Source organism: Arachis hypogaea, chromosome 7, assembly GCF_003086295.3.
Source record: "Arachis hypogaea cultivar Tifrunner chromosome 7, arahy.Tifrunner.gnm2.J5K5, whole genome shotgun sequence".
In the NCBI taxonomy this organism is placed as follows: Eukaryota; Viridiplantae; Streptophyta; class Magnoliopsida; order Fabales; family Fabaceae; genus Arachis; species Arachis hypogaea.
Window position 1 is genome coordinate 1,944,985 of NC_092042.1, and position 20,519 is coordinate 1,965,503.

General features: G+C 36.1%; 3 protein-coding genes across 8 annotated transcripts; all 3 read left to right on the forward strand.

The window, feature by feature from the left end:
- The first annotated feature begins 662 nt into the window (after positions 1 to 662).
- On the forward strand, positions 663 to 4,201 carry LOC112701866 (receptor like protein 24-like). Its single transcript, XM_025752647.3, has one exon. It carries the CDS (start codon positions 709 to 711, stop codon positions 3,964 to 3,966), a length of 3,258 nt encoding a protein of 1,085 aa, XP_025608432.1. The 5' UTR covers positions 663 to 708; the 3' UTR covers positions 3,967 to 4,201.
- LOC112701867 (uncharacterized) lies at positions 2,005 to 6,137 on the forward strand. 6 transcript variants are annotated; one of them, XM_072199881.1, is made up of 6 exons: positions 2,005 to 3,993; positions 4,525 to 4,646; positions 4,899 to 5,029; positions 5,203 to 5,291; positions 5,504 to 5,653; positions 5,757 to 6,137. In XM_072199881.1, the coding sequence occupies exons 3-6, from the start codon at positions 4,918 to 4,920 to the stop codon at positions 5,910 to 5,912; spliced, it is 507 nt and encodes a 168-aa protein (XP_072055982.1). In that variant the 5' UTR covers positions 2,005 to 3,993; positions 4,525 to 4,646; positions 4,899 to 4,917; the 3' UTR covers positions 5,913 to 6,137. The 6 variants fall into 6 exon arrangements, with proteins under 6 accessions (XP_072055982.1, XP_072055979.1, XP_072055981.1 ...); XM_072199878.1 differs by lacking the exon at positions 2,005 to 3,993 and adding an exon at positions 4,023 to 4,117 and having other exon boundaries at positions 4,883 to 5,029; XM_072199880.1 differs by lacking the exon at positions 2,005 to 3,993 and adding an exon at positions 4,095 to 4,117.
- Positions 6,138 to 15,429: 9,292 nt separating this feature from the next.
- Positions 15,430 to 17,283, forward strand: LOC140174539 (uncharacterized). The gene is made up of 8 exons (XM_072199831.1): positions 15,430 to 15,489; positions 15,573 to 15,671; positions 15,775 to 15,840; positions 15,925 to 16,408; positions 16,484 to 16,570; positions 16,695 to 16,823; positions 16,914 to 17,048; positions 17,224 to 17,283. Exons 1-8 carry the CDS (start codon positions 15,446 to 15,448, stop codon positions 17,281 to 17,283), a joined length of 1,104 nt encoding a protein of 367 aa, XP_072055932.1. The 5' UTR covers positions 15,430 to 15,445.
- The last annotated feature ends 3,236 nt before the right edge of the window (positions 17,284 to 20,519 follow it).

Genomic DNA, 20,519 nt, shown 5'->3' on the forward strand with positions numbered 1-20,519 from the left:
GATGATTGGAATAAATATAAGTATTTGTTTGGGCGTTATTATTTTGATAAAAAAAAAGATTTTTTTAATAAAAAAAGATTTTTTTTATTTTTTAGTGTGTTTGGTAAATTTTTAATAATAAAAGTAAAAGCAATAGAAAAATAAAAAATATTTTTTTTTGAGAAGCTGTAATTTACATCTTTTTTTTCTTAAAAAAGAGATATTTTTCATGTAATAAATAAATAAATAAGTACTTTTATATCATTATACTCAAACATAATTGATAAATAAAAAAAATCTTTTTGTATAACATATCCAAACATAAAATTACTCTTATTTTTTCATAAGATCTTTTAAAAAAATAACTCAAAAAAAAACTTTTCTTAAAAATTCACTTAAACAAACCTTAAATATCATTATTGCCGTATCCAAGACCAGTTATGATATATAGACTATAGAACAATATATAATTAATTAATTATACTATAGCCCTAATTAATGATACTCTAAGTAGAGAACCACGTATATCTAAATCTGACCTGACGTTAGAAGAAAACTACTTAGACTTTGATTTGGTCTTATTGGACATTGATAAATTGAGAGAGTATGAATATTATTTGGTAGCGGTAGTTTTCAATATAGAAATCATGTAAGTGATGGGTTGGCTATAAATACATGGATCTTGATTTATGATCTGAGTCATATAAAACCATCAAAGAATAATCAATAATGATGTTGGCGGTTGTTAGAGTGGTGGTGTGTGTGCACATATTTATGCTGTTTCACTTTGCATGTTTGTCTTCTCATTCATGCCATTCAGAAGAGAGTTCTGCCTTGTTTCACTTCAAGACCCAACTCATTACTAACACTACATTTTTTGATGGATGGTATGAGTATGAGTATGAATGCCCCAATGTTTATCCAAAGATGAGTACGTGGGAGAATGGGACAGATTGTTGTTCATGGATGGGTGTCACGTGTGATTCTGTGTCTGGTCACGTGATTGGCCTCGATCTAAGTTGCAGTGCACTTGTAGGTATAATCCATCCTAACAGTACACTTTTCCATCTTACTCGTCTTCAGACACTCAACTTTGCTTACAATTATTTCTATAATTCTCAGTTGTCAACTCAGTTTGGTGGGTTTATGAGTCTTACACACTTGAATTTATCTTATTGTCAGTTTGAAGGTGATATTCCTTCTCAAATCTCACACCTTTCCAAATTACAGTCACTTGATCTCTCTTTGAATTCTGGTTTAAAGTGGAAAGAAACCACTTGGAAGAGAATGCTGCAAAATGCAACTGCTTTGAGTGAGATTGTATTGGATGATACAGACATGTCTTCCATTACCATAACACCAAGTCATTTGTCCAATTGGTCTTTCTCTTTCTCTTTGGTTACTCTTAGTCTTGTTTATACAGGAATAAGCGGAAACTTGACAAGTCACATTTTTTGTTTACCCAATCTTTATGAGCTCAATCTATCTGAAAATAGCAACATTCAAGTTCATGTTCCAAAGTTGAATTGCAGTACTTCTCTTAATGTTTTAGATCTTTCATGGTGTCAATTCTCAGGATCACAAATCCCTTCTTCCTTTTCTAACCTCACACATCTAACTTCTTTGCACTTGTCTGGAAGTGAATCCAATGGTTCAATCCCATCCTGGCTCTCAAATCTTCAACATCTCACTCACTTGGACCTTTCAGACAATGGATTTAGTGGCTCAATCCCATCATTACTCTCAAACCTTCAACATCTCACTTACTTGGACCTTTCACACAATGAATTCAGTGGCTCAATCCCATCATTACTCTCAAACATTTCACATCTCACTTACTTGGACCTTTCAGACAATGGATTTAGTGGCTCAATCCCATCATTACTCTCAAACCTTCAACATCTCACTCACTTGGACCTTTCATTCAATGGATTTAGTGGTTCAATCCTACTCTCAAACATTTCACATCTCACTTACTTGGACCTTTCAAACAACGGGTTTAATGGTCAATTTCCAAAAGTACTTGGTCAATTGACCAAATTACAAACACTTATTCTTGCAAGTAACAATTTAGGAGGAAAGTTATTCCTATCTTCATTAGCTAACTTAACTCAGATTTTTCGATTGGATTGTTCTCATAATAAGTTTCAGGGGCCTCTACCTAAAAAAACAACAGGTTTTTCAAGTTTGACTGAATTGATTTTAAATGATAACTTATTAAATGAGACAATTCCATCTTGGTGTTTCTCCTTACCATTTTTGACATCCTTAGATCTATCAAATAATCAGTTTACAGGAAATATAAGTACAATCTCATCCCATTCCTTGCAGTCTCTACATTTATGCGGGAATAAGTTACAAGGAAATATTCCAGAATCACTATTTAACCTTGTAAATCTCACTCACTTATGTTTGTCATCAGGCAATTGCAGTTATTCCATTCATTTACCACTTTTTTCCAAGCTTCAAAACCTTGAAGTCCTTTCTCTTTCAGGTTTTAATTCATTTTTATTAGATTCTAGAACCAATTCCAGTTATAATAGGTTCTCCAACTTAGTAGCATTGCAGTTGCTTCAGATCGAGTTAACTAATTTTTCCAAAATCTCATGGAAATTTCCAAAGTTGCAAACTCTCGAACTCTCAGAAAATAAACTTGAAGGAAAAATTCCCAAATGGATACATGATTCACATTCATTAGATTTTTTGGAACTTTCACATAACCAGTTGTCATCAATAGGCCAATTCCCATGGTACCAACTTGGATACCTTGATCTTAGTTTCAACCTGCTAACTGATGACAATATTTCCTTCCTTTGCAATGCAACTTCTCTCCAGATTATCAACTTGTCGCACAATAAGTTCAGAGGCACCATTCCACAATGTGTTGCCAATTTATCTTCCCTTTATGTTTTGGATCTACAGACAAACAAATTTCATGGCACTTTGCCAAGTAACTTTTCCAGGAATCTCAAAACATTGAATCTCAATGGGAACCAATTAGAAGGTCATTTGCCTAGATCTCTGTCCAACTGCAAAGATTTGATGGATTTGAATCTCGGCGACAATCAGATTGAGGATACATTTCCACATTGGCTTCAAAGTTTACGGATTTTGGAAATATTGGTTTTAGGATCCAACAAGTTTTATGGGCCGATAGTGAGCTTCAAAACCAAAGATGTGTTTCCCAGTTTACTCATTCTTGATATCTCATCCAATAACTTTAGTGGCCTATTACCAAAAGCCTACATAAAAAGTTTCCAAGCTATGAAGATTGTTGTTCTAGCAGACGTGCAAAGTAATTTCTATTACATGCAAAGTGGTTCTGCCTTTGTAATAAACAACATCATTGTCCTAGAATATCATGATTCTGTGACTGCAACAATGAAAGGGCTTAGAACCGATTTTGAGAAAATTCCAAACGTTCTTGTAAGTATTGATTTATCAAGTAACAGATTTGAAGGAAAGATCCCAGATGAGTTTGGAGAACTTGGTGCACTCATAGGACTCAACCTTTCACATAACAACCTCATTGGTCCTATTCCCCGCTCTCTGGGAAATTTGACAAACCTCGAATCACTGGACCTCTCTTCAAATATGCTTGATGGCGAAATTCCTGCTGAGTTGACCAATCTGAACTTTCTAGCATCCTTGAATCTTTCCAACAATCATCTTGAGGGATCAATACCTCGAGGAAAACAGTTTGATACATTTTCAAACGATTCCTATGAGCGAAACATAGGGCTATGTGGATTGCCATTGTCAATTCAATGCAACAACAATGTCCCTTTGCAACAATATCCATCTTCTGAGGCTGAGGACAAATTTGGATTTGGTTGGAAACCAGTGGCAATAGGATATGCATGTGGAACGGTGCTTGGAATTGGCTTGGGATTTTGTGTTTTCTCAATTGGAAAGCCTCAATGGCTTGTGATCATCTTTGGAGGCAAAAGAATCAAGAGGAAGAGCCGTAGAAACCGGCGTGCATGAACAACTTGGGGCCACTCTTAATGGAATGTAAATATGTAGTAATAATTTATGTCTTGTGCTGCTGTGTCTTTTTATATTTGTTTTGAGACTTCATTATTTTTTCTTTTACATATCTGCAAGTCTTGGTGATATTTATACTTATTTTGTATTTGTAAGTGTGTCGTTGCAAGTAAATTATGTTTTATAGCATATAATTGTCTCTTCAATATATTATATATTTCTGTTTTCGTTCAAATTTAACAAAACTCGTCAGTTTCAGGTTCTTCACTTAATTCTACTGTTTAATCTCAGAACTCCTATCCAAGCGCACACTTGTCAATATCTTTAGTATTCTCTTTCTCTATTTTAATATAAACTAGGCCATCTAAGGCAAAAACAGAGAAGAAAATCATTATTAAAAAAATAACAGATATTACAGAAGCATTTTTTGCGATAAAACTGGATTTTACCGTGTTAATAAATGTTTTTGGTAGAGAAAAAGGAAGGCTTAAGACATATCACGCAATGCATTTGGGACTTGGAAAAATAACAGAATACTCTTATGTCTTGTGCTTGTAGTTGTTAATTACATTGTTGTACGGGTTTTACGTATGACGTTAAGAGAGTGAGATGCTGAAGGTTTGAAACTTGAAAGTGGTGATAGGATATAACCGCTTAAGTAACTTGCCGACAAAATCAAAGTAAGTTAGATACGTGTAACACCTTGTTTTGGATGTTACACTACTAGAACCTACAGTACAATTTGTTCTCTTGCTACTTTAAAGATTGAATTGAAATAGCATTGTTTGTCTTTACTGTTTCCTTGAATGTCAAACATACTAATAATAAAACTTTCTTTTTTTAATGAAACCTGCACACCAAGTGTTTGTTAAAATTCCTCTAAGGAATTCAGCCTTGCGTTGTATTTGTGACACAGGTTTTGGTTTTGACAGTGCTTAAGACTTGTACAACATGGCTCAATTGAATGTGCCAGTGCTACAGTTCAACAATTCTTCTGTCTTCAGAGTCCCTCCAACGACACTGTTTATTTGCTTTCAGACACAAAGTAGAAGTAATTCCTCATGTAAGTTCTGCTGAACTGAGTTTTTGTTTTCTTCTTAAATGTGTGTGTTGTGTCTTAGATTTTAGTCTCTTGCTTAGTCCAGTGCAATATATAGTCTTTGGCATCTGAACATTTATACTATGTTTCATTTAACTTTGGATATTAACTGATGTGAGCTTTGAGTTTTCTTTCAGGGTTAACTAATAAGCTATTAGTGGTTGAAGCAAGAGCAAATGCTAGAACAGAAAGTCCAAAAATTCGAAACAGAAGGATTCAGAAAAAGGTTTGACTTATATTCATGCTGAGAGAAAACAGCATTTTTTATTGCATTATGTGTTAGTAAATCCTTGGGGCTTTGGCATGATTTTGAGGTATTCTGTAAACTCATTTTATATTTTCATCTCAGTCATATGGCACTTCAATGCTAACAGCTGACTGTTATGCTTTGTTTTCTTTACTATTAATACGATCTTATTTTTCTCCTTTCTTCTTCAGTTCAATGGAACTGCTAGAAATCCAAGGCTTTCAGTATTTTGCTCAGAGAAGCAATTGTATGCAATGCTTGTAGATGACAAGAATAAGAAGTGTCTGTTCTATGCAAGCACACTGCAGAAATCGATCCGAAATCCCCCATGCAGCACTTCTGTAAGTAGTCCACCTCTTATCGACATGTGTTGGAACTCTTCCACCTTTCTAAAATAATCTTTTGAGTTTTGGCTCCTTGTGTTATGGTGTAACATACTTATAGGAAGCTGCTAAACGTGTTGGGGAGGCACTTGTCAAAGCCTGTGCAGACCTCAACATAAATGAAATATCGTCCTATGATCGCAATGGACTTTACCGTGGACAAAGGTTGGAAGCCTTTGAGATTGCCATTTCCAGTTATGGATTCTTGCCGGGATAGGTTTGTGTCTGAAAGCTTGAGCTCTTTTGTCAAATATACAACCCACTGGAGTCAATGCTTTTCTATGTAGACATTATAACTTTTCCAGATTAGTAGGTTTTAATCTCATCATGTGATTAGTAATTGTTGAAAAGTAGAAGAAAGGAACTAGAAAATCAGTGGTCCAATTGTTATGCAACTTGAAGTCATTTTCATTTCTGAATCACATTGTTTTACATTATGTCATGCACGTCCACCACCTGGACAACACCTTATGAATTACAAGAAAGGGAGAGATCATCAAATCTTTGAAGACAAACTGAACATCATAAATAAGATCTTATGGTATGCTTGGTTGGAAGTAAAAACAGAGTGCAAAATTTATAGATAAGCTAAATGAGTAAAATTATATAAAGTTTATTTATAAAGTGAGACAATTAAATAGCTTTCACAATTTTGTTTGCAACATCATGTATATTATATATGTATGTATATCTTTCAACAAATTAGTTACTAAGTTGTTGTAAAAATCGTATTGTGTTGTGATAAGTATGAGAGCTGAGTTGGATGCCCATTAATGTCTGGGCAGCTCAGCTTCTCAATGATAAATGACATTAAAGAAATGTTGAAAAAGTAAAGTATGTTACCATTATAAATAGCAGAATGTTGTTTTACATTCGTACATACAAAACAACAGCAATATAATAATATTCTCTTTCTTTTTCTTACTATAAACAAATGCTATTATCTCTCTCTTTACTTTTTATACTCTTTTCTATCTTTATATATATATTTATGCAATTCTCTCTCTCTTTACTTTTTATACTCCTTTCTATCTTTGTATATATATATACATTGCAACATATAATTTTATTATATATATATATATATATATATATATATAAATTATTATTTAGCTAATTATTTTAATTTTAGAGTCTTCTATTTATAGATCTTTATTTTATATATATCTTTTATTTTACAACACGTTATCAGCATGATACTCTGATCAAATTTTTAAGAAGACTCAGGTAACAAATTTTTCATTATGTCGAAACTCTCTCATCTTGAATTCAATGCTCTTGATATATCTGGAAACAATTATTTATCATGGATATTAGATGCTGAAATCCATCTTGATTCAATGGATCTTGGAGATACCATTAAGGCTGAAAATAATGCATCCCAGAAGGATAAAGCTAAAGCCATGATTTTTCTTCGTCGTCATTTTGACGAAGGATTGAAAAATGAATATCTTACATTAAAAGATCCTGCAGATCTTTGGAAAGACCTTGAAGAAAGGTATAATCATCAGAAAATGGTGATACTTCCTCAAGCCCGATATGAATGGACGCATTTGCGTTTACAAGATTTTAAATCTATAAATGAATATAATTCTGCAATGTTTCGAATTATCTCACGAATGAAATTGTGTGGGGAAAAAATAACTGATCATGATATGTTGGAGAAAACTTTCTCAACCTTCCATGCCTCGAATGTGCTCCTGCAGCAGCAGTATCGAGAGAAAGGGTTTAAAAAATATTCTGAGTTAATTTCTTGCCTTCTTGTTGCTGAACGCAACAATGAGTTGTTATTAAAAAATCATGAAGCCCAGCCAGCTGGCGCTGCCCCATTTCATGAAGTAAATGTGGCAAATTACCCCAGAAGAGGTAAATGGCAAGGTTTTAATAATAAGAAAAATTATGGAAGGAAAAATAATTATGTTCAAAAGAGAGGATCTCACCAGAAGTGGGATAAAGAAAGGAATATCAGACAGAATAAATCAACCGAGGAGAAGTGTTTCCGCTGTGGTGGAAAGGGCCATTGGTCACGTACCTGTCGTACCCCAAGGCACCTAGTCGATCTTTACCAGGCATCTTTGAAAAAGAACGACAAAGGAAAGGAAACAAATTTTGTTTCAAATGATGCTGAGAACTCCACCACTCATTATGATGTATCTAATTTCTTTGAGGATCCTGAAGGAAATATTGGTCATTTGATCAGTGAGGAATAGTTTAATATGTGGGATTGTGAAGTATATATGTAAATAAATAATGTAAAGAACTTATTGTTAAGTTTTATTTTCTATGTATTTAAGTTTCAAATGTGATGTACATAAATAATGAAATATTAATATGAATTTTGAAATTATTAAATGTGTCAAATTTTAAAATAAAATTTCAGTATATGACATTATTTTATGTACAGTGTTTCTTAAAAAAAAAATTCTGATCAAGTATTTAATTTAACTGTACATACTACTCATTTTATTATTATTTGTTTTTGAAGAGAATGACAAGGATATATAATGAAGATGTATGCCTTGCGGATAGTGCAAGTTCGCACACTATTCTCAAAAGTGATATATATTTTACCTATCTTGTGCCAAAAGAGGAATATGTTAATACTATTATTGGCTCAGGCAATGTGATTGAAGGCTCCGGAAGATCTATAATTTTGTTTCCTGGAGGAACAAAATTTATAATAAATAATGCACTGTTGTCTACCAAGTCTCGAAGAAACTTGTTGAGCTTTAAAGATATTCGACGAAATGGATATAATATTGAGACTATGAATGAGGGAAATCATGAGTATTTATATATCACAACTCATGATTCAAATAAGAAAGTTATATTAGAAAAATTACCCTCACTTTCATCTGGGTTGTATTATACTAAGATTAGTGCAATTGAATCACATGCCACTGTAAACCAGAAGTTTACCAGCCTAAATGAATTCATAATTTAGCACGACCGTTTGGGTCATCCGGGAACAACCATGATAAGAAGAATTATTGAAAACTCTCATGGACATTCACTAAAGAACCAGAAGATTCTTAAAACTAGTGAATTTTGTTGTGCTGCATGTTCTCAAGGGAAGTTAATTTTAAGGCCATCACCAGTAAAGATTGGATTTGAGTCCCCTGAATTCCTAGAAAGGATTCAAGGTGATATATGTGGACCTATTCATCCACCATGTGAATCTTTTAGATATTTTATGGTCCTGATAGACGCATCTTCGAGATGGTCACATGTGTGCTTATTATCTTCTCGCAACCTGGCGTTTGCGAGATTACTGGCTCAAATTATTCGATTAAAAGCATAATTTTTAGAAAATCCAATTAAAGCAATTCGTCTTGATAATGCTGGTGAATTTACTTCCCAAGCTTTTGATGCTTATTATATGGCTAATGGAATAAGTGTTGAACATCCAATAGCTTATGTTCACACACAAAATGGGTTAGCAAAATCACTTATTAAGCGCCTCCAATTAATTGCTAGACCCTTGCTTATGAGAACAAATCTCCCAACCTCGGTTTGGGAGCATGCTATTTTACATGCCGCAGCACTTATTCGTTTGAGGCCAACGAGTTATCATCAATTCTCTCCTATGCAATTAGCTTTTGGCCAGCAGCCAAATGTTTCCCATTTAAGAATATTTGGGTGTGCAATATATGTTCCTATTGCACCACCTAATCGCACCAAAATGGGACCCCAAAGAAAATTGGGGATATATGTTGGATATGATTCTCCCTCTATAGTAAGGTATCTTGAGATACAAACTGGAGATGTGTTTAAAGCTCGGTTTGCAGATTGTCATTTTGATGAATCAAACTTTTCAACATTAGGGGGAGAGAATAAGCTTCCTGAAAAGGAACTTAACTGGAATGCATCATCGTTGATACATTTAGATCCTCGATCAGGGCAATGTGAACTGCAAATTCAAAAGATTATACATTTTCAAAGAATAACAAATGAATTGCCTGATGCATTTTCCGATACAAAGAGGATAACCAAATCTTATATACCAGCGAAAAATGTCCCAATTCGAATTGATGTCCCAGTAGGACAAGTAGCCACTGAAGCAAATTCACGCCAAAAGCGTGGCAGGCCTGTCGTTTCTAAAGACAAAAATCCTCGAAAGAGAAAAGAGGTAAATAATATTCCTGTTGAAAAAGACATAGTAGAGACACCTGCAGTTGTCCAAAATTCTGATATAACGCCAGAAGACGTTCAGGTACCTGAAAATTGTGAAAATGACGAGATCTCAATAAATTATGTCTTTACAGGAGAGAAATGGGACCGAAATAAGACAATTGTCAATGAAATATTTGCATATAATGTGGCATTAGATATCATGCATGAAAGTAAGGATCTTGAGTCAAGATCAGTCGAAAAATATCGACAAAGGAATGATTGGCCAAAATGGAAAGAAGCCATGAAGGCTGAATTAGACTCACTTGCAAAACGTGAAGTCTTTGGACCTGTAGTCCGTACATCTGAAGATGTAAAACCTGTTGGATATAAGTGGGTATTTGTGAGAAAACGAAATGAGAAAAATGAAGTTGTGTGCTATAAAGCCCGACTTGTGGCACAAGGTTTTTCACAAAGGCCTGGTATAGATTATGAAGAAACATATTCCTCTGTAGTGGATACGATAACACTGCGTTATTTGGTCAGTTTATCTGCATATCATAAACTGCATATGCATTTAATGGATGTTGTAACAGCCTATTTGTACGGCTCATTAGGTCGGGATATCTATATGAAAGTCCCTGAAAGACTAAAGATATCTAAACCATCCAATGAATATTCGCAAGGGTTATACTCAGTCAAATTGCAAAGATCTTTATATGGTCTAAAGCAATCTGGACGAATGTGGTATAATCGTCTTACTGAGTATCTGGCCAAAAACGGATTCAAAAACGATGATATCTGTCCATGTGTTTTCATAAAGAAAACTACATCTGGGTTCATTATAATTGCTGTGTACGTTGATGATTTAAATATCATTGGGATTCCTGAAGAGATTCCAACAATTATAAAAACTCTAAAAGAAGAGTTTGAGATGAAAGATCTTGGAAAGACCAAGTTTTGTCTCGGCCTGCAGATCGAGCATATAAAAGGTGGGATCTTTATTCATCAAACAACATACACAGAAAAGATATTGAAAAGATTTTATATGGATAAGTCACATCCCTTAAGTACCTCAATGATCGTAAGATCTTTGGATGTGGAAAAGGATCAATTCCGTCCTAAAGAAGAAAATGAAGATATCCTTGGTCCTAAAGTACCATGTCTTAGTGTCATTGGAGTGCTAATGTATCTTGCTAATAATACGCGACCCGATATATCATTTGCTGTGAATTTACTAGCAAGATATAGTTCCTCTCCAACCAGAAGACATTGGAGTGGAATCAAACAAATCTTTCGATATCTTCATGGGACGGTTGATATGGGATTGTTTTATCCCTATGGATCCAAGTCACAACTAGTTGGCTATGCAGATGCCGGATACTTGTCTGATCCACATAAAGGGAGATCTCAAACAGGATATCTGTTTACATATGGTGGAACAGCTATATCATGGAGGTCCACGAAACAGACGATTGCTACAACCTCCTCTAATCATGCTGAAATACTTGCGATACATGAAGCTAGTCGCAAATGTTTTTGGTTCAAGAGTTTGATCCAATATATTCTATCATCATGTGGACTGATTGATCATATGATAGCTCCAACTGTCCTGTTTGAAGATAATACAGCATGCATTGCTCAACTTAAGGGTGGATACATCAAAGGTGATAGAACAAAGCATATTTCTCCCAAATTCTTCTTCACTCATGATCTTCAAAATTAAGGGACAATTGATGTCCAACAGATTCGTTCGAGTGACAATCTGGCAGATTTATTTACAAAGTCACTCCCAAAATTCTCCTTTGAAAGATTGGTACATGAGATTGAGATGCGCCGATTTCGAAATATTAAATGATGTCGACAAGAGGGGGAGACTGTACTCTTTTTCCTTGGTCAAGTTTTTTTTTTCCATTGGGTTTTTCTTGACAAGATTTTTAATGAGGCAGTTTCCATCACAAAGGATTTTGTACTCTTTTTCCTTCACTAAGGTTTTTTCCCACTGGGTTTTTCTTTAGTAAGGTTTTAATGAAGCATAATCCTAAATGGGCATCCAAAAGGGGAGTGTTGTGATAAGTATGAGAGCTGAGTTGGATGCCCATTAATGTCTGGGCGGCTCAGCTTCTCAATGGTAAATGACATTAAAGAAATGTTGAAAAAGTAAAGTATGTTACCATTATAAATAGCATAATGTTGTTTTACATTCGTACATACAAAACAACAGCAATATAATAATATTCTCTTTCTTTCTCTTACTATAAATAAATGTTATTATCTCTCTCTTTACTTTTTATACTCCTTTCTATCTTTGTATATATATATACATTGCAACATATAATTTTATTATCGGGCCTGCTACACATACAAGCCTACAAGCAAACAAGTTGGCCCAGCCCAAACAGAAATCACGCGCATGAAGAGAGATAAGATGGCGCGTCAAAATCACGCGCTCAACATTCGAACGGTTACGTATGGCAGACTCTTCCACTTCTTCCACTTCTTCCATTTCTCAAGGCGCTTTCAAAACAACGAAACCCTCTCATTTTCGAGCGAAAATCAAGTTTCAAAATATAGAAATCGTAGTTCGAAAACTGCATCAAAACACCATCAACCTCTCTGTGAAGAATCTGAAGAAAAAACAAACCAAGAATACTCAACGTAAGTCCATTAAAATACTGTATATTTTACTTTTCTTCTACGTCGTTCTTCTAGGGTTTACTATTACTCTTGCTTCTTTGTTACACTGTTCTAAGTTATACGTCGTTCTTCTAAGTTCTACATCGTTCTTCTAAGTTCTACGTCATTCTACATTGTTATTCTAAGTTCTCCTGCTATTTTTGTTGATTTTTGGGGGTTTATTCCATAGATTCGGGGGTGTAAACTGCTTAACCTTGTAATGTGGCTTGATATTGAAGCATGGTTGAGTGATATCTGACTGATATCTATATGGATGTATCTGAATAATATCTATGGGTGTATCTCACTGTAATCAATGGGTGTATCTTCTTTGACATCTTTGGGTGTATCTGAATAATATCTATGGGTGTATCTCACTGTTATCAATGGATGTATCTTGCGAATATCTTTGGGTGTATCTGACTCATATATATGGGTGTATCTTACTGTTATCAATGGATGTATCTTATTGTTATCAATGGGTGTATCTGAGTCATATATATATGGGTGTATATTACTGATATCTTTGGGTGTATTTTTAGTTTCAGAGAAAATGGCAGCAAGAAACCAAACTAAAGACCTGAAATGTGCCACGCATCTCCTGAATGATAAGTTCAGAAACATGACTGAGGAGAAGAAGGCGATTGTGAGGGATCTTGGATTCGGTGGGTTGATGCACATCCCACCACTGAGGGTGGATCACCAACTCTTAAGGGAGCTGGCAAACAACTTCAAACTTGGGGAGAACAAACTGAAGACAGGATATGGTTCTTTCCATATAACCCCAAAAAAATAGGTGATGCGCTTGGCATCAATGCAACAGGTAATTAGCTCAAAATTATAGATGTATATTAAGTTGTTGCTTGGGTGTATATTAACCTGATGCTTGGGTGTATTTGAACCGACTTGGATGCTTTGTTGTCTTCCTTTTTGTAGGAGATCTATTTCCTGAGAAAGTTGACTATAAGAAACTTTCTGATGATGACAAAATAATTTATAGAAGATTCCAGGGTAAGACCCTCAAAAGTCTTACCGATGAAATGATGGAAATCGGTGTTGGCAACGAAGAGGAACGCCTGATGTTCAAGAGGATATTCATCCTCTACATACAGATGGCGTTCCTTTTGCCAATGAAGATAAACAAAATATCGCCCGTGCACCTGGTCCCAATTTTTAAGATGGACGGCATAGAGGAGAGAAACTGGGGGGGGCATGTTTTGACCTTCATGATCAAGGGCATAACAGACTATCAAGAGAAGAAGAAGAAGGCAATCAATGGCTGCCTCTTCGCCCTGATGATAATCTACTTTCATCTTTCAAAAAACAAAGGCAAGAACAGGGTTGAAAGACCACCAAAGCCATGGATTGCCAACTGGACTAAGGAGCAGTTGGTGGAAAGAATGAATGCAGAGAGAGAGGAAATTTTGGTGAGTAATCATAATAAGTTGGTGTATTTTATTTACCCGAATGGTACTAACTAAAATATCTCATGTTTCAGAGGATTCTGAATTTGGCAGAGACAAGATAAAAAATGAGAAAAAAACAAAAAAAAACAAAAAAACAAGAAATAAAAAAAAAGGAAGGCGAGCTCAACATCGTCTTCGGAGACAGAAACTACTGACAGTGACACTTCTACCTCTGAGTCTGAGGCTCAAGAAGACTCAGAGGATTCGGGAATTAAACACCCCCGCAAAAAGGGGAAAAAGTAAGTACCATACTTGGGTGTAATTTCTTTTTCGGTTTGGGTGTATTTTGTTTGTCCACGTTGGGTGTATGTAGCTTATTAAGCAGGGTGTGTTTCGTTTGCTGTTTTGGGTGTATATTGTATATTTAGTTGGGTGTATCTCGTGAATCCATTTGGGTGTATTTTTAGTATGTTCTAAATGACAATTGTTTGCCTTCCAGAATGGACTCAAGAAAAAGAAAGCAGAGGCAAGAGGAGTCAGAAAAAAGTATTAACTGAGGTGTCTTTTATTGACTTATAGGAGCGAAGAATCATCACCTGGGAAGAAGGAGAAGAAAAAGAAAAAAACAAAAACAACACCAAAAGAGTAAGCACTTCTTTCATTAATATTCTGTGATAAAATTAATTTTTTATTTCTGATTGGTACTGTTTTTTTTTCACCCAGAACACCACAAAAAAAAAGAAAAAAGTAGTTGTGGAGGATTCACCTCCTGAAGAAGATCAATACTTTTACGGGTACAGTACCTCGTAAGCTATACTACGGTCTATCATCGTAATTATTTTTGTTAACGTCTTATTTTATGAATGTAGTGAGACATATGAAATATCAAGTGACGAACTTGATGAATTGCTAGGGGAAAACGTTCATAAATCTGCTGCAGAGGGGTATGTCTTGCTGTGCTGTGTATTTGAGATTTTGGTGTCTTTTGTTTGCTAATAATTGTATCTTGTTTCGCAAGGACAACCAAGCTGACCTGCGATCGACAGAAGGTCGCTATGTGTCCTCTGAAACGTAAGAAGCTTTATTATTTAATAAAATCTTGTTATCATGATTTGGATGTATTCTGTGAAACAATATGAGTGTATTTTGTGGATCAAGTTGGGTGTATCTTGTTTACTAAGTTGGAAGTATATTTCGTTTGAATAACATGAAATCTGTTTAGACTACTGGCTGTGAACTTGGGAAGTGATGATCCTTCCTCTCAAGGACGCACATAACAGAGTAGTGTAAACCAGCCGTCTCAGAGCATGTAATTTCTCTTTCAAATAACCATTACTTTTGTTCTTATAATAACTTCTACTTCTAATTCTGTATATATTTTTTTTAGAAAAAAAAGCCCTTTATTATTTTATTCAAGAAAAAAAAGGCAGCAAAAAAAAGCAAAAACTGCAATTATGTAAGTTCTCAAAAAATAAAGCCCGTCTTCTTTTTGAATTGTTCGGGTGTATTTTTTGACCTTCTTTGGGTGTATTTTAGGTTGACTCCGGATGATTCGAATATGATGGTTGTTAGGGAACAAACACCGTCGGAAGCGCTTGCAATGTGAGTTTTCCAAGAATATTTCAACCTTATAAGCTTATTATTTTCAAATACGTTGTTAACCTTTCATTTTTATTCTTGTTTAGAGTCCTGATCCAGTTTTTTGTGCCGCCATCCCAGCAAACAACCACTGACGCAGATTCCGAACCAACCCCTATGCTACAGATTGAAGGGGCTAGAGAAACGTAAGAAAATAGTATTGGGTGTATATTTGTTTAGGGTTTGGGTGTATATTTGCTAAGAGTTTGGGTGTATACTCTTCCTGATCGATTTTGTGTAACTGTGCAGCACTCCTGAAACCCCCAAACAACTTCAAGAAACAACACCCAAGCTTCCCCCAGCTCCAACAAAAATGTAAGTTCATTAGACTAAAATCAATCTTTGCTTGTCATCCGTATATTCTTATTCTTACTCTTATTCTTATACATAATGATGCAGTCATCCAGACGCCGAGGACGCTGCTGCCCTGTTGATGATGGCACGGACAGCAGCCTATGTTCCTAAAACAGATCCGGGGATGCCATCATTCAGCCTCGGATTGACAGATTCAAGCCAGGAGGGGGCGTCGACGCAGGAGACAGAAAGGGAAAAATCTCCAGAAACTGCAACTATGCTAGAACAATTGGACAGTTTGGTCCAAAAGTTAGCAAGCAGTGCATCAAAGGGAAAAGACGAAAGTCCACAAATTCAGAGGGAGACTGGGGGAGAAAGTTCTGCAAAGTTTGAAACCCCTGGGGGAATAAATCAAATTCCGGATGATATGAAACAAAAGTGCTACATCTGGGGGACGAGACTGAAGGAAGATGCAAAGGGCAATACTGATGAGTATGAGGAGATATGCACTCTGATTGGCCAAGGAGAATACATTTTGATGAGAACGCACCTTGCATCCCTCCAGGCAAAAAGTGATATAGAATCTCAGGTAATTTTAGACTAACATTAATGTTTTTACACCAAAGTCAACTGCAATGTTTATTAATTTAAAATTAATTTCTAGATTGTATTTGCCATCTGCCTCATCCTAAACCAGAAAAAGGAAAAGAGGTTTCAGGCACAAATATACTGTCTCCCCCCCGATATTGTGGTAAGTGTTACTTCTACGAACTTTGGGTGTATTTTATGCATTGATTTGGGTGTATTTTTTAGCTTAGATTGGGTGTAAGTTGTGTATTTTCATGTTTTCATTTCTTGTATTGCAATTCTTGCAGAGCATGGCACTTTCGGATCACCCAAGGGGGGAATTCATATCTCCGAAAATAAACAAAGAATTCAGGGTGGAAGCCTACCCGAGTTTCATTCACTTCATAGATAGAAAAAAATTAAGTTCACATCCATATGTAAGTTTTTGTTTCGTAAATTTGTTAGTACGCTTATTTACTTATATGCCAAATAAAATAACAGACTGTTGAAATGTGGCAATCCTTCAGATTTTTGCTCCTGTTTGCCACTCGGGACATTGGTGGTTATGGCTGATAAATACAAGAACGCGGAAATGTCAAATACTTGACCCGCTACACAAAAAAGCTCCAAGCGATGAGAGAAAGGACATTAATAAATTCACTGTAAGTTGCCTCTGTCTTCTTTACTTTAATAGATAGGTCTATTTTGAAAGTTGAGTTGGGTGTATATTCCATATTCAATTGGGTGTATATTCCATATTAAGTTGGGTGTATCTTGTCCATTCATTCGGGTGTATTACTGATTTGTTTTGGTATTTAAGGGATATGTATTTTCAAGATTGATAACATATGCCGGCGGGAAACCTCTCGAGAAAGGCGAGAAGGAGAAGGAAATTAAAGCACCATATGTTAAAATTTCAGGCCAAAAAACAAGGTATAAATTTGTGACTCTGAACATTAAACTTTCCTAAATGAGATTTGTAATTTATTTTCTTCGTTTTCAGCTATGACTGCGCTATCTACGTAATGAAGTGGCTTGAGTTAATAGAGCCGGAAAACATTAAAAAGGGGAAGTATGAATGGAATAATTGGACACAGGTAACTGTCTTTAGAACTATATAACTCTGTATTACTTTACTGAATTAATATTTCTGTTTAAACATAACATACTTTTTAATTGTAGGAGGAGGTGGACCACTATAGAGTGGAGTATGCTTCCCAGATACTATTCAGTGAGATGAATACACAGAGAGATCGGGTAATTAGAGAGAGTAGTGCTATAAGGCTGTCGAAGCCATCCTCTGTATTATTGAGTCCGTTTTGTCAGATTAATTATGCTGATATAGAAACTGGGTAGTTTGTAAATTGAACAAATGATGTAAATATTTGCCATTTATCAACAACTTCTATTTCATGTATATTTTTTCCCATAGTTAAACTATTTGTGCTGGTAAACTGTCTGTGATGTATTCAAAAACTGTATTACAGGTGGTAAAACATAAAGCAAAAAATCAAGGCATACGCATATTATAAACTGTTACACCCAATGCAAGTCTAATAATACACCCGAGGTTGAATAAAATATACACCCAATTGTCTGTGCTGTATTCAAAATGAATGAATTACATGTACTAAAATATGAAAAAAAAACATCAACTGAAATATACGCCCATAACCTGTGAATTTTTACAGCTTTTGTTCTATATGTATCTACATATGTGTCTATATGTAAATTGTCAATTCACAAAAATACACCCAAAAGTAACAGTGCTTTTACACCCATACTCTTTATAACTATACACCCAAAGAGTTATCCCCTGCTGCTGGTACCCTGAACTGATAATTTATAACTTGTCCCTGATATTGGCTGCAACTTGAATGCGCCACTGATGCAGCATCAAACAGGTTTATCTGAATATAACACTCACGCATTAGCTAAACTATTAACTAGAAAAATAAACTCAATCGCCACAAATTTAAAGAACATTACATTTACCTCGCTTAAAACTTTCGTCTTCTTCTTCTTTGTGGAATTTGCAATCTGTTTCTCCAGCTTTGAACCTAGCCTGTTTTTTGGACGTCCTCTTGTTCGAATCCTTGGCGGGCTTTGAAGCTCGTTAACGGATTCCAAGTTGGCGTCTTCGTGGGATAAAGAAGATGTCCCCTTCCTTTTGCCTTTTAATGCTTCCATCTCGGTCATGACGTTATCGTACGCACGGTGCAGAATTGCAGTCAGCTCCTCCGATTCGGAGGCAAATTCGCAAATATTTTGCGAACGAAAAACCAGTTGGTCGAACCTCTTGCTTCTTGGCTCCATTAGTGGCTCGTCGTGGTTGCTCTTGATGTGTGTGTGTCGCCTCTTTACCTTCTTGCTCCATCGTTCCAGTATGTATCTAGGGGACACTTGGCTTACTTGTTCGAAGCTTAACACGCTTAGTGCGTGACGGCACAGTATCCCTCTCGACTCGAATAATAAGCATTGGCATTTTACCTCGGCTGCAACTGAGTCGTAGGTAACCGCGAACTTGTCGAATATTGAGCTGGAAACTTGTTCTCCGACTTCGTATACTGAATAGCCTAGAGCGGAATTCTTTAATCTGGTGATGCAATTCGCCTTTCCTCTGAATTGGGCTTGGACTTCCCTAAACTTTGCGTGGGTGTACGCATCTTGAAACTGAGCTTCGATGGAGGATTTGGTTGCACACGGTATGACCGTATGAAAATCTGCAGCATTTGATTCTCTCTCTGCTTGCTCCCTGCTTCCGAGGCAATTATCGTACTGTTTGACGAACTGAATGAGCGAGCTGTTCCGAGTGATGTACTTGTTAAAAAATGAATGCATGCTCTCGCTCCTTTGTGTGCTTCTCATCCCTGCCCAGAAGTGGTGGTCCAGATAGATAGGAACCCATATGTGACGGTCTTCGTACAGATCTGCATAATACACCCAAACACACACAGTAAAATACACCCGAGAGATCGTACAATTTACACCTCTACTGCAGATTTTAAAAACACATTACCTGAAAGCCACTTGTTGTCCGCAAGACCAAAATTCACCAGAAAATCTTTCCAATTCCTATCGAATGAGTCTTTGCTGTGAGAGTTCCAAACAACATGGCTCATTTGTTGTTCGATATCGGCATGTCCCTGTACCCGTTTAATTTGCTTGGAATCTTCTTCATGATGTGCCAAATACACCAGCGGTGAACTGTTGTTGGCATACAGGCCTCTAAAGCCCTTTTCATTGATGCGCACTAATCGGTGAGAAACCCTTTCGGAGCGTTTCCTCCCATGCAACGAAGCCAGCATTGAAATAACCATTTGAATGAATCAATTTCTTCGTTCTTCATCAAAGAGCATCCGAGAAGTGTTGACTGACCGTGGTGATTCACCCCGACAAAAGAACCACAAACCAAATTATATCTGAAACAAATTACCATAGTGCAGAATGCAAAATCATTAGGTACACCCCAACAAATGCTTCGAATACACCCAATGAGACAGCCAATATACACCTCTACTGCGGATTCGTAAAAATAAATTAATTTAGCATCATAAACAGGGACATTTTGTTACCTGTTTGTATTGTAGGTGGTATTGAATGAAATGACGTCTCCGAAATACTCAAACGCGGCTTTGCTTCTTGCGTCGGCCCAAAAAGCCAGCTTAATCGATTGATCCTCCTCGAGTTCGAGCTCAAAAAAGAAATTCGGATTCTTCTCTTTCATTCGTAACAAATATTTCCCGAATTCCTTTGCATCTTCTTGTTCGGAAACATTCCGCACTTCCCTGGTAATGTAATTCCTCACGTCCTTTTCGATAAAATTTAACTCGCGGTGACCCCCGGCAGCCGCAACAAATGATTGGTAGGTTTTGCTTGGTCTGATACCAGCCTCGTCGTTATTCTCTATCGTACGACGAATGGACATGCTTAGTTCCCTGTGTTGTTTGAGCATCTCTGCTTTGCTTGGACAGCAGGGGTGTGAATGATCCAGCACAACCTTTGAAATGATCCAAGCACCGACATCCTTCAATGTGTGTATATAAATTCTTGCAGGACAGTTTAAACCGGCTGTCGGATTGGTCTTCTCGGTTGGAGATATTTTAGATTTCCATTTTCCCTCTCTGCTACAT